Source organism: Toxotes jaculatrix, chromosome 7 (assembly GCF_017976425.1).
Source record: "Toxotes jaculatrix isolate fToxJac2 chromosome 7, fToxJac2.pri, whole genome shotgun sequence".
Taxonomy (NCBI): Eukaryota; Metazoa; Chordata; class Actinopteri; family Toxotidae; genus Toxotes; species Toxotes jaculatrix.
This window is the reverse complement of record NC_054400.1, coordinates 3573283-3587094: the sequence shown is the minus strand read 5'-3', so window position 1 is coordinate 3587094 and position 13812 is coordinate 3573283. Positions and strand designations below refer to the sequence as shown.

Genomic DNA, 13812 nt, shown 5'->3' with positions numbered 1-13812 from the left:
ATCACATTTGCGTGTGGAACATTTGCTCACATATCTGATTTTATTTCTAATATCATCTTGTTTCCAATAAGCTAAAGTCAGCTTTCTTGCCACCAGCATTTTAGATTTGGGTTGATGCAGCAGCAGGTTTAATGTGTAAGATACAATCAGTCATGTACAAAAGTAAAGCATGAGGCATCTGCGATGTATAATTTAAATCAGTGCCACGTCTCATCGGTTCCTTCATTTTACCAAATGAGACCTTTAAAGCCATGAAAAAATCCAATAAACCAGGTGTCCAGCTGAGCGGTGGAGCACAGATAACAGCTAATAAGATGCAAGTCTTCATGTCAGCAGTTAATTTATGCGAGATGGGCTCAGATTTTTGATAACACAGTCTATCTCCTTATTGGATTATAGCTATTTATATGTATGTATGTATGCATATTTGAGCACTCAGTGATAGTAGTAGTGTAATAACAGTATTTTTATTTATTCCTAACAATGTACGGATCATAAAATGATCGTTCTCTTTACTTCTAGAGTTTCAGCTCAGCTTGAATCGCTGTTTATTTGAAGTTTTCACTGAGAACATGTGGGCTACAGCTCTCAGTGTGGAATCACTCAGGAGTAAACTTCAGATTTCAGACTAATTGTCTCCCTGGCACTGACATTCACATCAGCAGGAGGTCTAAAACAAGTCTAAAAACAGCCGGCCAGGGTCATTTCAAGATAGATCCACCAAAGATTAATGGTTTGTTTGCTGCTTCGGTTACATTCATCCACTGATTTACACAACACAAACGCCTACTTTATTCAAGGTTTGGGCTAATCTTTTTCTATTTCTAACCACCACCAAATGGCTCATCATTATGCTGAAGCGTTGTACCTCTTTATATTCGCTGTATGTGAGTGAGTTGCTGTTTGCTCTGCTCCTCAGTGCTCTGTGACCTGTGGAGAGGGTATGGAGAGGCGTATGGTCACTTGCCGGATTGGAGATCAGTGCAATGGAGAAAAACCAGAGAGCGTGAGGCCGTGCAGACCTGGACCCTGCCATGGTAAGCACGTCATTTATTAAGAACTGAAGGAAAATGAACGCCTATTCGAAGCAAACGCTCATACGGCTGCAGTTTCTTTTTACAGTAACATTTGTACGGTTAACACATTTGGCCTCCTTCAGATTAAAAGCCAGTAATAATCAGGCATGCCATTCATTCTACAGGTCTTCTAGACATAATACAAACTACTTAACTTGTCGCTGTGTTTCACAAATATCCAATTGAAGCAATTTTTGCAGGTTTCACCTACATTGATTTGTTCTAATGTTCCATGGGTGGGTGGTAGATGCAGTTCATGCACTGGCCTCACAACAATGTTGCAGCAAAACTCCCACAAAAATAATACAGATGGTCCATCTCAAGCAAGTTTCAAGTGTCTGCCAGTTGTTGTCACAGAAGAAAAATACATTACACTTCACCAGCTACAGGTCGTAGGATATTCAGCAGTGTTGTCTGCTTGATTTGTAGTGAACGGACTGAAATATTCAAAGTCTGGAGTCACTAAGCTTTAAGCAGTAACCTCTGATAGAAGAAATATTAAAAGCTTCCTTTTACAAATGAAAATTCAGTGTCATAAGCTTTAGTTCAATATACCAGTAGCTCATAGAGGCTAATCTTAGCTAACGTTAGCAAATTTGAGAGGGATATCCGTGTGTAACCGACACTTTATCTGTGCTACTTCAGCATATCAGAGATGAATGTTTCAAGGGTTTTACCACCAGAGTAAACACATCCTTCCTCACTTGGAGACAAGTTTGTTGTTTATTGCTTGTCTTCCTGTTCCACTCTCTGTCTCACCCAGATTACCTGCTGATGATGTCTGACATTATTGAATAATGAAAGGAAATAAAATGTGCTATTGTCCTGTAATCACTGCTTCTGGCCACAGTTAATCTGAGTCACTCAGTATTGTTCTAACAGCTCACATCATTCTTCTCAGCATCTTTCCTAGCATTCATTTTCTCCGTCAGCATGTGCCATCAACTCTTTCAGTGCCAAGCTGATATTTGCAGCCAAGATACGGGGATAAACTAGGATGAAGATACTAATAACACACATTTTCTCTTAAGCAGGGGAGTACATAAAAGCGCATACTGTACATCTAATATTGATGTACAGTGCATGCAGCTGCAGTACAATATCTCTAAAGAGCTTCTCGATCAATAAGTCATAATGAATGTGCAGAGAATTATGATTAATGTGAATTCAAAGAGAAGCACGACTTTGAAACAATTGAAATGAGGATCAAATGGGCAAACAGCTGAATCTCAGGAGGATGTTACAATATGTTTTACTCTCAGGGCAGGCTCAGGCTCGTGTGGAGTATAAAGAAGGCAGACACACTGTTAGTGAAAGCTTAGAAACCACTGAATTACTGTGTATTACTTACTAATTGTTTTATTAAGTATACAGTATATACATCATAAACTTTCTTTGCAGTTATTGCACAAGAAATAAAGGTACCTATTCAAATGTTCACCAGTGTTTTATTGGATCATGTCGTGCTGTTGCTAATTAAACTTTTCAAAGAGAAAGCAAAATATATGGAAGTAATCGGACTTATTACTGCTTTTTTTTCTGTTTTCCATGATCTTCTTCAAACTGTCCGAGCACTGTTTTCAGTTTATTAAAGTTTTTGGCACTGTAAAAAGCTCCTGTGGTTACATACTCAAAGCTAGTCCTCATCTGTTAACGTTACATTTGAGTCAAACAGATTTTAAAAAGATTTTTAACCTTTTTTAAAAACAGGTTAAAAATCTATTTGTTTGTGCATCAGATATTTTTTATGCAGATGGTTAGAAGAGTCTGTGAGGATTCTGGAAACGGCTATAAAGAGACCCTCTCAGGCTAACATTAAACAAACTGAGGCCAACTCAAAACCAACTGGGTCACAGCTCTCGTTCAAGCAAGCTTCTGCAAAATGAACATCATTCTGCTGAGCAGGCTGTGGCTGAAATGTGTTACACACACATAGCCGTCAGTCAGTAATTAAAAGCAATGCCTCGGTGCTGTAGTACGTCCACTTCCATCCATCCTTTTTTTATCTCTGTCTAATTCCACCTCTCACCACTTCTCACATTCCAGCGCTGTGACGAGCGCTGAACTCACACTGTATGCTCTTCAACTTTCAGATGAGCCATGTAATGGGGACAAATCAATCTTCTGCCAAATGGAGGTCCTAGCACGATACTGCTCTATTCCAGGCTACAACAAACTGTGCTGCGACTCCTGCAGTAAGCGCAGCGGAGCTCTGTCCTTGTTCTCCGAGGCGGCTGAAACTGAGGAGCATGTCCGCTTTGGATCAGCCTCACAGCTGCTGGAGACCCTCACGGCTTATGTAGCAGCCAACGGCACTCGCAGTGGTAAACAAGGCTCAGGCAAGGGATCTGCCACGTCGGGCAATGCTGCAAAGCACATCACCACCCCTGCTCCGCTTAAGAAGACCCAGTCAAAGATCACTACAGCACCGAGACGGGTCCCACGACACATGGGTCTCAGCGGCAGGAAGCTGCCCGCCATGGCGCCATCCTCCCCGGCAGATCCCGCTGAGGGTCAAAGGTCGAGCACCTCAACAGATAGTCGGTGGTCGACAGCATATTCTGAAGTGGAGAGATGAAAGTGAAACCCTTCCCTTCAGGACTCTTTGTGTACAGTAGATAATCCAGCTTCATCCTGAGTCTTCTCATGCCAAAAACACCAGAATAAGAGAGAGAGAGAGAGAGAGAGAGAGAAAGAAAAGTGCTGGTTCACTTTGTTAAGAATTTCCCTTCCCTTTCTGCCCCTGACACTCACTTTAAATGTCACTTTGACGTCATACAGTGAGCTCCCACAGTATTTGAACTGAAACGGCCGTGTTACTCTGCTTTCATACTTTATGTCAATGACACAACAATTTCAAGGTAAAGGGGCACGTGGTCTGAAGGGAATTTTCATCCATGTCAAATGAAAAGCTTAAAGAAACACAGCTTTGGTAGTTTGTAGTGAATAATTTCAGGGATACAAAATAACCAAAGGACAGTTTAATATTCAAAAGATGCCTGTATTTGCTTTGCGAACTTCAGTTTTATTAACGTCTCAGATCTCAATATTACAAAGAGATGGCTGCTTAATTCCAGTCAGACTCAAATTTTTGACCTAGTGAGTCTTTGGTGTAACCTGCAATGTCACAACTGAGGTGACAGGTGCAGGAAGGTGTTGGCATTTCCTCTCTGATTGGTCTTTTTTCTGGTCTTGTCATTTAATGAATCAGGCCCCTGGTGTCGGTAGAGCCGTGCAGCGGGTCTTCCAGCAAAAGCTCAGCAGATGGTGAGAGAAAATGTCAACAGCATGTCTACAGCTGATTCAGTTTGGGAAAACGTATGCAGACTTGCATAAGACGAACTCACCTGGTACAGAAATAGATACAGGAATTAGTGCTGAAATACATGTTGCGCTTGTCACCGTACATTCGCCGTGTTAAGGTAAATCCCAGGTGTAATGCATTTTAATAACATTGCATAGATTTGTTTACGTGGCATTTAACAGCTAATAATATGCTTCCATGTAATATCTCTACATCATAACCTTGAGCTGGATGGGAGGTTTAGCTTGTTGTCATTTTAAAGTTAAGGATATTGTACAAAAAGTTTCAAAGATCTAACACGGATCGACTGATACAGCTGAAAATCCCCTTTTACTTGAATGTTGTAAACTGCCAATTTCTTGCCAAATAACATACATAAAGTACTGTCCCAGTACTTGCGGGGTCACTTCATGTACAAAATCGCAAACACCGGTCTTTGAGTGCATATGGAAAGTGGCTGGCGATGTGCCAGGAAAGACGAGTAGGAAAATGGTTTTGTTGTATAGTTTTTCTTTTTATATCCAGCAATGTTTGTTGAGGGGCACTCTTCAGTTTCTATGGAAATGGGTATTTATAAACGTTCCTGTAAATACTGTACATGAAAATATCAGTATTATTTTAAAAAGATAAGCTTACTGTCAAACACCGTTTTTAATTAATTGGAGTAACAGAGATTCTTCCAAATGTTTACCTTTTCAGTAGCAGTGTTATTAACATCACTGCGAATGGAGAGATCATTATTCCACCCTGAATTCTGCAAAATACTCTCAGGCAGTTTACCTGACTGCAGATGTAATATTTAAAAGGAACAGCATTTTAGGAAATACCCTCATTAGCTTTCTTGTCAAGAGCTAGATGAGAACACTGAAACCACTCTCATTTCTGTATGCTAAATATGAAGACAGTTAGTTTAGCTTAGCATAAAGCCTGGAAACAGAGGAAAACAACTAGTCTACTAAAGCACACCAATATGTTACATCTTTTTTGTTTATTTGTTTATTCCAAGATGTAAAATTGCTTCATATTTAGCATACAAATATGAGGATACAACTTTAAGCAAGAAAGTGAAACACGCCATGTTCCTTTAAGAAGCGTCCTATGCATGTAACTCCACCCCAGCCTTTACCTTTTTCTAAATGAGAAGCTTGTATGGTGCTAGTCATCGACCTTTTTGACTCTTTGCGTCGCCCTCCTTGTGTAAGTTCTTGCTCAGAACGGTTGAAACTGTCAGGTCAAAGAAGGGAACTATTAGGGAACACATCTGTCAAGTGTTCTCGATGCTATATGTTTCTTACAGTAGGCTCTTGTTCAGCTGAGAAGCTCACAATGCATCTAAAATGTGATGTTGAGTTTTTGCATTGTGTGGCCATGAAAAACGCAGACACTCATCCTGAAATGCTATTCAGTGTTCTGCTTTCCTTTAGTGAATTTCAAACACCTAAAGCTGCATTAAGCAATTTTTGACCACTAGGGAACAGACTCGAAAAACAAACTTACAGAAACACACCTCTGATATCCCCATTAACTCATGAAGTGCTAATAGCTAACCTGTTACCAAGCCTTATTTACATATCCACAGACGAAGAGCATCCCACTAAATCGCGTTCGTGTCCACCCACTGAATGTAAGTCAAATGCTCGCTCTCCTTTTAGCTCGGGAGTTGGCCTCCACGGACTTTCCACCGAGCTCCTCAGAAAAATATCTGGCTCTTTAGCTGCTAGCTTATCCTCTTTATTCTTCAGCTACTTGTTTCAAAAAATTTTTAAAAGCCATGCAGAGCTGCGGAGTTGGATTTCAACTCTCAGGGGCTCGGGCACAGTGAGTGACCTCTTCACATTACACAAAACCATTGGATTCAATTTAAATATCAAAAATGTGTTTAATGGAGCTTTAAGCTTATCACACCTGTCAGTCTGAACAAGGTTCTGTTGTACGTTCTGTGTTTGCAAGAACAAAGCCTCATTGTAAGCACAAGAAGCTGGACTTTCAAAAGAGTTTCACGGTATGTGGAACATTTTTTTTGTTGATTTTTTTTTTTAAAGCATTTTCTAAATGGCTTTTTTTTTAATGGTGGACAAAGGTTCAGGAGAGAGAAAGCTATTTATTAAAAAACAAAAAAAAAAAAGGATTTCCTCACAACCACAATGCATCTGACTGCAATAGCAAAAACACAGTTTTGTGTTTTCAGCAAAGAAATAGCTCGCAACTATTCACACTCACTCCTGTGTGCCAATGTATAGTACATGTATATAGCATTGAGTACATGAATATTTATTGAAAGTTAAAGGGTTCTGCTTTGTTTTTGCCAGCTGATCACTAAGCTGCAGCGGATAAACCATCGAAAACTGATCACCTTTTTTTCCTCCACATTTTCAAATTTTAACTGGATTTCTACTTTTTTTTTTTTTTTTTTTTTAAAACAAAAACACAATAGACTAGAAATTACATTGTTTTTTTGCAAACAATTAGATGTAAATATACATGCTCAATTTTGAGATGTTTTACCTTTCGTCAGAAAGCTGTCTTTTCACAGCTGTTTTGTAGAAGTCGTTAACAGAGCTGTTAAGTCACAGCAACATGTACTGACCAGACAAATGCTTTATTTTAACCAATAAAACATAAATAGTGTAGTACCAGTAAAGCAGTAAAGTTGTTTTTTATGCTGTTTGTAGTTGTCAGTAATGTCTAACCATTTTACATTTTCCTCCCCAGTTCTTTTCATATCCTTTACTTGCTGCCTATTAAACATTGCTGCTAATGTTATAGAGAGCTTGTAATGATAAATAGGATAGTTGTAGATGTTACGTTGACAATCCCTGAGCCTCAGACAGATATTACTGCATAGGATTCTCTATGTACTGTATCAATACACCTGTGCTATCCGTGCATTGAAGAATTACGATTGTCAGTCACTCTCTGCTCTATTCGCTTTTCTATGTATTTGTGTAGATTGAAGTGTACACTACTGATACTGTTTGTTGTAATGGGGAGCACATAGCAATAAAAGATATGATTAACTACTCTGAGTTCTTGCTTTCGGGCATTCATCAGCATCATTTCAGTACTGTAGCGTTAAAGGAAAATTCTGGTACATCATGATCGTATGCGCAGTAAAACTTTGATTTGTATAGTCCAGAATCACAAATTGCTCTCAGGGCTGTGCAATTTGTACAATACAAAGCACTGTCTGTCTTTAGATTCTCCCTTCAGAGAAGGAAAACAGCACTAACGCCTCTGGGTGTGAAAGTTCATTCTTCCCCAAAGTTTTTTTTTTTTTCATGCAGTGGCGTGGAAACAGCAAAACCTAGACTCACAAAAAACCCCAAAACAAAACCAAAATTATTATTTTCTAACATTCAGGCAGCCTCCTTTGAGACATACCACTCCACCGTCCCAACAGCAGAAAAAAAAAGGTGCTATTACCTAAAGAATATTGGCTTAAACTTCTGTTGTGTGTCATCTTACTATGGTTTGGACACACCACTACTTCAAAAAGAGCTCCCAAGTGTCTCTGTGGAGGTCTGTTATTTGACTGTGACCTTTATTACATGGCAGGACAGCAAACAGCAGCAAGCTAGCACAACACAAATTGCAGGTTGCTGGCAACCTCCGCTCCGTAAGAGGCTGACACTTGTAGATATCACGTCTCAAAAGTCAACCACAAACATCAAGCGGGTATCACCAATACCTTCCCTCTTCCCCAAACACATTTTTATCTTTCAAAATAAGAGTGCATGAGGCTACTAACTTTGATTTCACCGCAACTTTTGCCTTCCTCCTCTTCATCTGTTTAATCCCAGCAAACTGTTTCTACTGGAAATAAAATACACATCACTTCCTTTACAAGCTGTAATTGGAGAAAACATCCAGGAGACAAATGCATGCGATTTCATCCAGTCACCGCTACTTTGCTGCTTTAATTGCTGTTTCGTCATGGACGTCATCACTAGTTTATGGTTTAACAGGCATCGTTATGAAAATGTCAAACATAATTACTCCAGCACTAGTGTATATTGAATTGGAAAACAAATGGAGAGTAACCTGTGAAGCTGTACACCATGAACTAGCACGTCCTTCTGTCTGAATTGATTCTTGACTCTTATTTAACCTTGTGGTTCGATGAAGACCGGCACCAGGTCACCGGTTTGAGGAAGCTTCTGTTAAACCTCAGTTACTGTTTGATGAATAAGCGCCTGAAAACTAATGAAGGCAAGACCCTGTCACGTGTCCTGACAACACTACAGGGCAATTTATTTCTGTGGCTGTGCAGCAAGGTATTTTTTTTCTTCCAAGCACTTGTGCAGTCGAGGACAACATGCAGTGAAAATGTGACACTAGGCTTCTAAACTGAGCTGCAATACAGTTAGCAGCGATACAGCGGGGCAGCAAGTCAAATGTCAGCATGAATTAATAATGTTATTTTCTGAAACAAAAAAAAAAAAAAGGGGGGCTGTATCATGATTGGTCCCTTACATCAAATGGTGGACAAATAGAGTCTTGTATGTGAATAGTGGTTTTTTGATTAAAATCATCAATCATGAGATATTATACATAATTGCAACCATTTCGTCTCTTTCTTAACTCACTCACCTTTATTTCCAAATGGGGTTTACATTCGCTGAATAAACCACAACTCTGACTGAGCTGAAGTTCATTGATTTAAAATCGCCAATTATGGTCAGTAGGGCTGTTTAACATTTAGAATCCGATACATGTGTTTACACCCTGTGCGGCTGGCGTACTCACATTTCTGTTATGTTATTGGCCAGCTTTATTGGCTGAAGTGAAAGGTTTTAATTTTCTGTAAATAGTGTTGGCCTTTTCGTTCCAATTAAGGGAAATTGCAGGGCACGAAAATACAGTTTCGAAAGTACAGGACACAGATTGGAACAATGTCACATGATACAGCCTTTATGGCATACTAGTAATACATACAACCCTAGGTGTATAATAAATAATATATTAAATATACTATTCAAACTTAATGAAAAATAGAGACCTAAAAATGATGTTTACATGCCATTAATTTGTTTTACCATTTGGTGTGGTTATTGGAAATGTTATCACTGCCCAGATTATGTTTACTGCCAATGATGTAGGGAGGAAGTTGTAGGAAGGGAGCAGGGCGGTCAGTGAAAAATTGTGGCGTCATGTCTTGTGCTTCAGTTGACATGTTTCAGTTGCTAGAAACAAGTATTATAGGAAACAACGGTGACCGTGCACACTTTACAGATTCATATATTAATGTTTCTTCATTATGTAGATAAAAATGTAATCTGGGCAGCACTATGTTTCAAATAAAACATATTTATTATTGCAAATTAAAACTATATACATGTAAGAGACAGGCTTGGATTATTCAGGGCAACAAAGCTTTAAACTTTAAAGGTTAAAAAGTTGTTTCAAGTTGACTTTAAAATAATCCAGTCATGATATATCTTGAGTTCTGTCAGTAAGAAGCTCCACATATTGATTCCCCCGAACAGACGAAGATGTCTGTTCAAAGGAGGTTCTCTGAAAGGGCACCTTACAATTCCCCATAGTGGCATCCTGAGTTACTGAGTCAGAAACCCTAAGAGGTTTCATCACATTACTGAGCACACGAGGAGCCTGCTTATTGAGGCACTTTATGCTTTTTGCGGATGGGACTAAATCCCTGCAGCCAGCTTTCTAAAGCTTGTGGCGAGCCTTCAAAGGAAAGTGGAGGCCATCGCAAGCCCTTTTAACGGTTAATTAAATCTCTTCTTACATTTTAGGCATCTACAAAAGATAAATGAATTTTGATTAATCATAGTTTTTCATAATTTTTCAAGTCAGAGTCATAATTCAAGATGTCAACCACTACATTCTGGCTATAACTATGACAATTCAAGACAGCTCTCCAGTCTGATTTCAACTGCTCAGAAATCCTTTTAAGAGATCTACAGCAATGTCACATTAATCATCAGGCTGTTTTATCATTTATTACATGTCCAGATGTGGATGGATGGGCCCACCGAGCACAGACCAAGGGACCCAGGATGTCAGGAGGCCATTGTACTGGAGTATTTGTTTGAAGTGACTGTTAACATGCCATGTTGGAAAGTCAATCAAACGACTACAAAAAGAGGAAAAATCACTGCAAAGAGACATAAAATGAATACAAAGATACACAAAACATAACAACCATAAAATGTCACAAAATACTCTAAACAACTACAGAGGCTCAACATGACGACAGAGGCGTGCAAAACGACCAAAATTAGATTCAAATCCACCACTAAATAATTAGAGCACCTACAAAAAGACTCCACTGTCTCATAATTTTCCAAAGTAAGATCTGCCAACTCAGAAACACTTTGAATATATACACAGCTTCTTTGTAGATATCTTGAAATGAATTGTGAGTCTCAATAACTCATATTCAAGATATTTCTATGTACAATTGAATTTTGACAATTGTACATTTCAGTTTATGTCCAAAAATATAATCAAAATATCTTTAATTAAAGACAGAGTATATTCAATTGAAATGACAATGTCAGAACTCCATAGAAGATATCATCTAGAATTTGAGTTTTGTAATTCAGATGTAATTTAGTTGCAATTTAAATGGAGATATCTGGAATTAATGTTCGGTATAGGCCTGATTAAACTGTAGCAATAACTCTTTCTTAATCACTGATTCTCCATACAAATCAGTGGTTCATTCTTATTAGGCCAAGTGTAATTAGAGATATCTTAAATTAAAGGTCTGGTCAGCCATATATGTACTGCAGACATATTCAATATAAAGCTTATGAATCTTTTAAATGTTAAAAGGGTTTGCTATATGGAGGCTGTCACAGTGTCATATTAAAACCCATGAGATATTCAACAATCACATGGGTGTGTGTCTCCCTCATGCACAAAAACTGTTTATATAACTGATTTTAAATATAAGTGGCATTACACAACCTTGTTTACCAAATGAATTACCAAAACACAAAGGCATTCGTTCTCAATGCCTTTCTGTAGAATTTAATAAGTGATCTGCACAGCACGATTCTGATTCTGGTTATTAAGATTCTGACTGCAGCAACAAAAGCTCACTGTGCCTGTGTGTTCAGAGCAGCGAGTATCTCACTCACTTGCTATTAATATCCTTCTACACATCATGAAATTGCTTACACTGGATGCCTATAAAAAGGATACAGCTAATATGGACAACAATGATTCACTGGATTAATCTGGTTGCCTATTTCAACCCTTTTAACAGGGACCTAGATTATTTCCCACTAACATGTAATTTTTCCAATCCAAACTTCTGCGGTTTGTTTTATAGCTGCATGTTCTCTTTTGGCTCTTTTGAAAAATTGATCTCTATAAGTGACAATTATGAGAAAAAGGCCCAAAATATCTGGGTAAGTATGACTTGTCCAGACACTAAAAAGCTTGAATTCCAGCTGTCGTTGTCATCCTGCTCAGCGCAGCGGTGCATCTTTTTCAAGATGCTGAGGAGACGCGAGCAACAGAAAATGATAACACACAAGCAAAGAGCAAAGCATCGCGGCTGGAGGCGTCAGTTCATGTAAGCCTCTGAACTCTCCTGAGAAATGGGATGAGAAACACAGGAGCAGAAAGAATGGAGGACGAACCACTGCCGGGGACTGTTCCTGCCAGAGTCGCCGTGCTGCGTGACAAAATGGGGAAACGACAATGGCAAAGATGGGGGCGGGGGCAGGTTATCTGTGAAAGACCAGAGAATACAATGTCCACTTTGATTAAACCCACGTGATAGTTAACAGGGAGGGGGCATGACTGAGCACTCATCTGCTGTGGTGCAGGTGAGTGGCGCAGGTGAGAAGTGGTTCTTGTTATGTATTTGAACATTTGAGAGGGAAATATTTTACTTTTGCTTCACTTTATTTGACTTTAACCATAGCCACTAGTTACTTTACAGATTATGATTTTACATTGCAAAAACATGTGATACAGTTATAAAAACCTTTTGGCTTTAGAAAAAAGCTGGGTTTATTTTGGTCCTTTGTTACATTTCAGATGTTTATGAGTTGTTTGTATTTCCAGCAAAGAGTCATTACAGTTCTGAACTCCTCAGATGGTTCCTTTAAATAACTGTTCAAGGCTCAAAGAGGGAAAATCATCTGTTATTTCCCAGAAAGCAAAGGTCAGGTATTAGGCCGCATACAGTGATATTATGGGGCAGTGAGTCTCAACTGTTTTGGCTTGTGACGCCTTAAAACAAACCAGTGCCTACAATGCCAACCTCTTATCATCTTTTTTTTTTTTTATATATGTCTTGTAGTACTGACACTATTTTTATTTTTTCCTTTGTTTTTCAGAGAATCATTTTCAGTCTGAAAGAAGTTAATAGTGTGCTCCTAACTGGTGAATGAACAGTATTTATATAGCAGTTTAATACAAAGTTCTTTACAGGGCTTTGCAGCCTCCATTCACCCATTCACAACATTCATGGTCACCTTTCCACTGGAAGCAATTGGGGTTCATTGTGTTGCTCAAGGATCCTTCAGCCTGTGGAGAGGAGCAGTCAGAGGTTAGTGGACAATCTACTCTGCCTGCTGAGCCACAACAACAGAGGCAACAGTTTGCCATCTCCCATTTCACCATGACAGTATCTCTATGCACAAGGCCAGACCTTTAAAAATCCTTTTTTTAAATAAAATAAATATGATTGATGCACATTGTTGGAGCTGCATCAGCCTGCCAGGAAAACACCACTCAGGCTGTGAAATTTGCTGCCATCAGTCCAAGATGATGCAGTAAAGGACATCTCCTTTTGGTAAAACATTAACTATCAATGAATTTAGCAACATTTTAGGGTGGGACACTTCATTAATAACAGTTGAAGAAAGCCACTGAAAAGTCTAGTGCTGTATTTTCTGTATTCTACTCTAACATTTGATGTGAAATAACTAAAACTGCTCTCTGCTCGTGTAGGATCCCATCGCTTGAAAAGTTTTCCAGGTGTTGAAACTGTTGTATTTTAAATGTATAGATGTAGATGAAGATTATTTTCTTTAAGTTCTCGCATTCAGCAAATTATAAGTGTGGGCAACACATTACAGATCTGAGATCAGCACAAGAGCTGCGTCATTACACAGAAAAAAATAAATTTATGAGTGATTTCATTGTTGCTGTGGTAACACTATGCATCCAGTCAGGGAGCGGATGAATGTTTTTGTATTGCCAATTTTTGTGGTGTGCACAGTCAAGGCAGCAGTCCGTCCCAGTGGCAGGCGGCCAAATGGGCTCAGCCAGAGCGAACCTTTGTATGACAATGTCTCCACTTGTGTGAGCTCATCTGAATGAGAGGTGAGGTTGCCAAAATTTTGTGATGGGATGGCTCGGCTTGGAAGACATGCAAGGGTTTTTGACAAAACTCTTTGCAGAACAATGGCTGTTGCGTGTGGTGAAACAGCTGTGATTTGACGG

At 39.0% G+C, this 13812-nt stretch overlaps 1 protein-coding gene across 2 annotated transcripts in view; it reads left to right on the top strand.

Annotated features, from left to right (window-relative positions):
* adamts3 (ADAM metallopeptidase with thrombospondin type 1 motif, 3) overlaps positions 1-13812 on the top strand; it is a 136404-nt gene that overhangs the window by 112307 nt on the left and 10285 nt on the right. The window contains exons 21-22 of one of the 2 annotated variants that reach the window (XR_005894322.1): positions 920-1037; positions 3170-5374. Coding sequence is in view for 1 of the 2 variants with exons in the window: in XM_041042857.1 (XP_040898791.1) it covers positions 920-1037; positions 3170-3654 (603 nt within the window). In the remaining variant the exon portion in view is untranslated. Of the gene's footprint in view, positions 1-919; positions 1038-3169; positions 6788-13812 lie in introns of those variants that run through there. The other variant, XM_041042857.1, reaches the window with a different exon arrangement.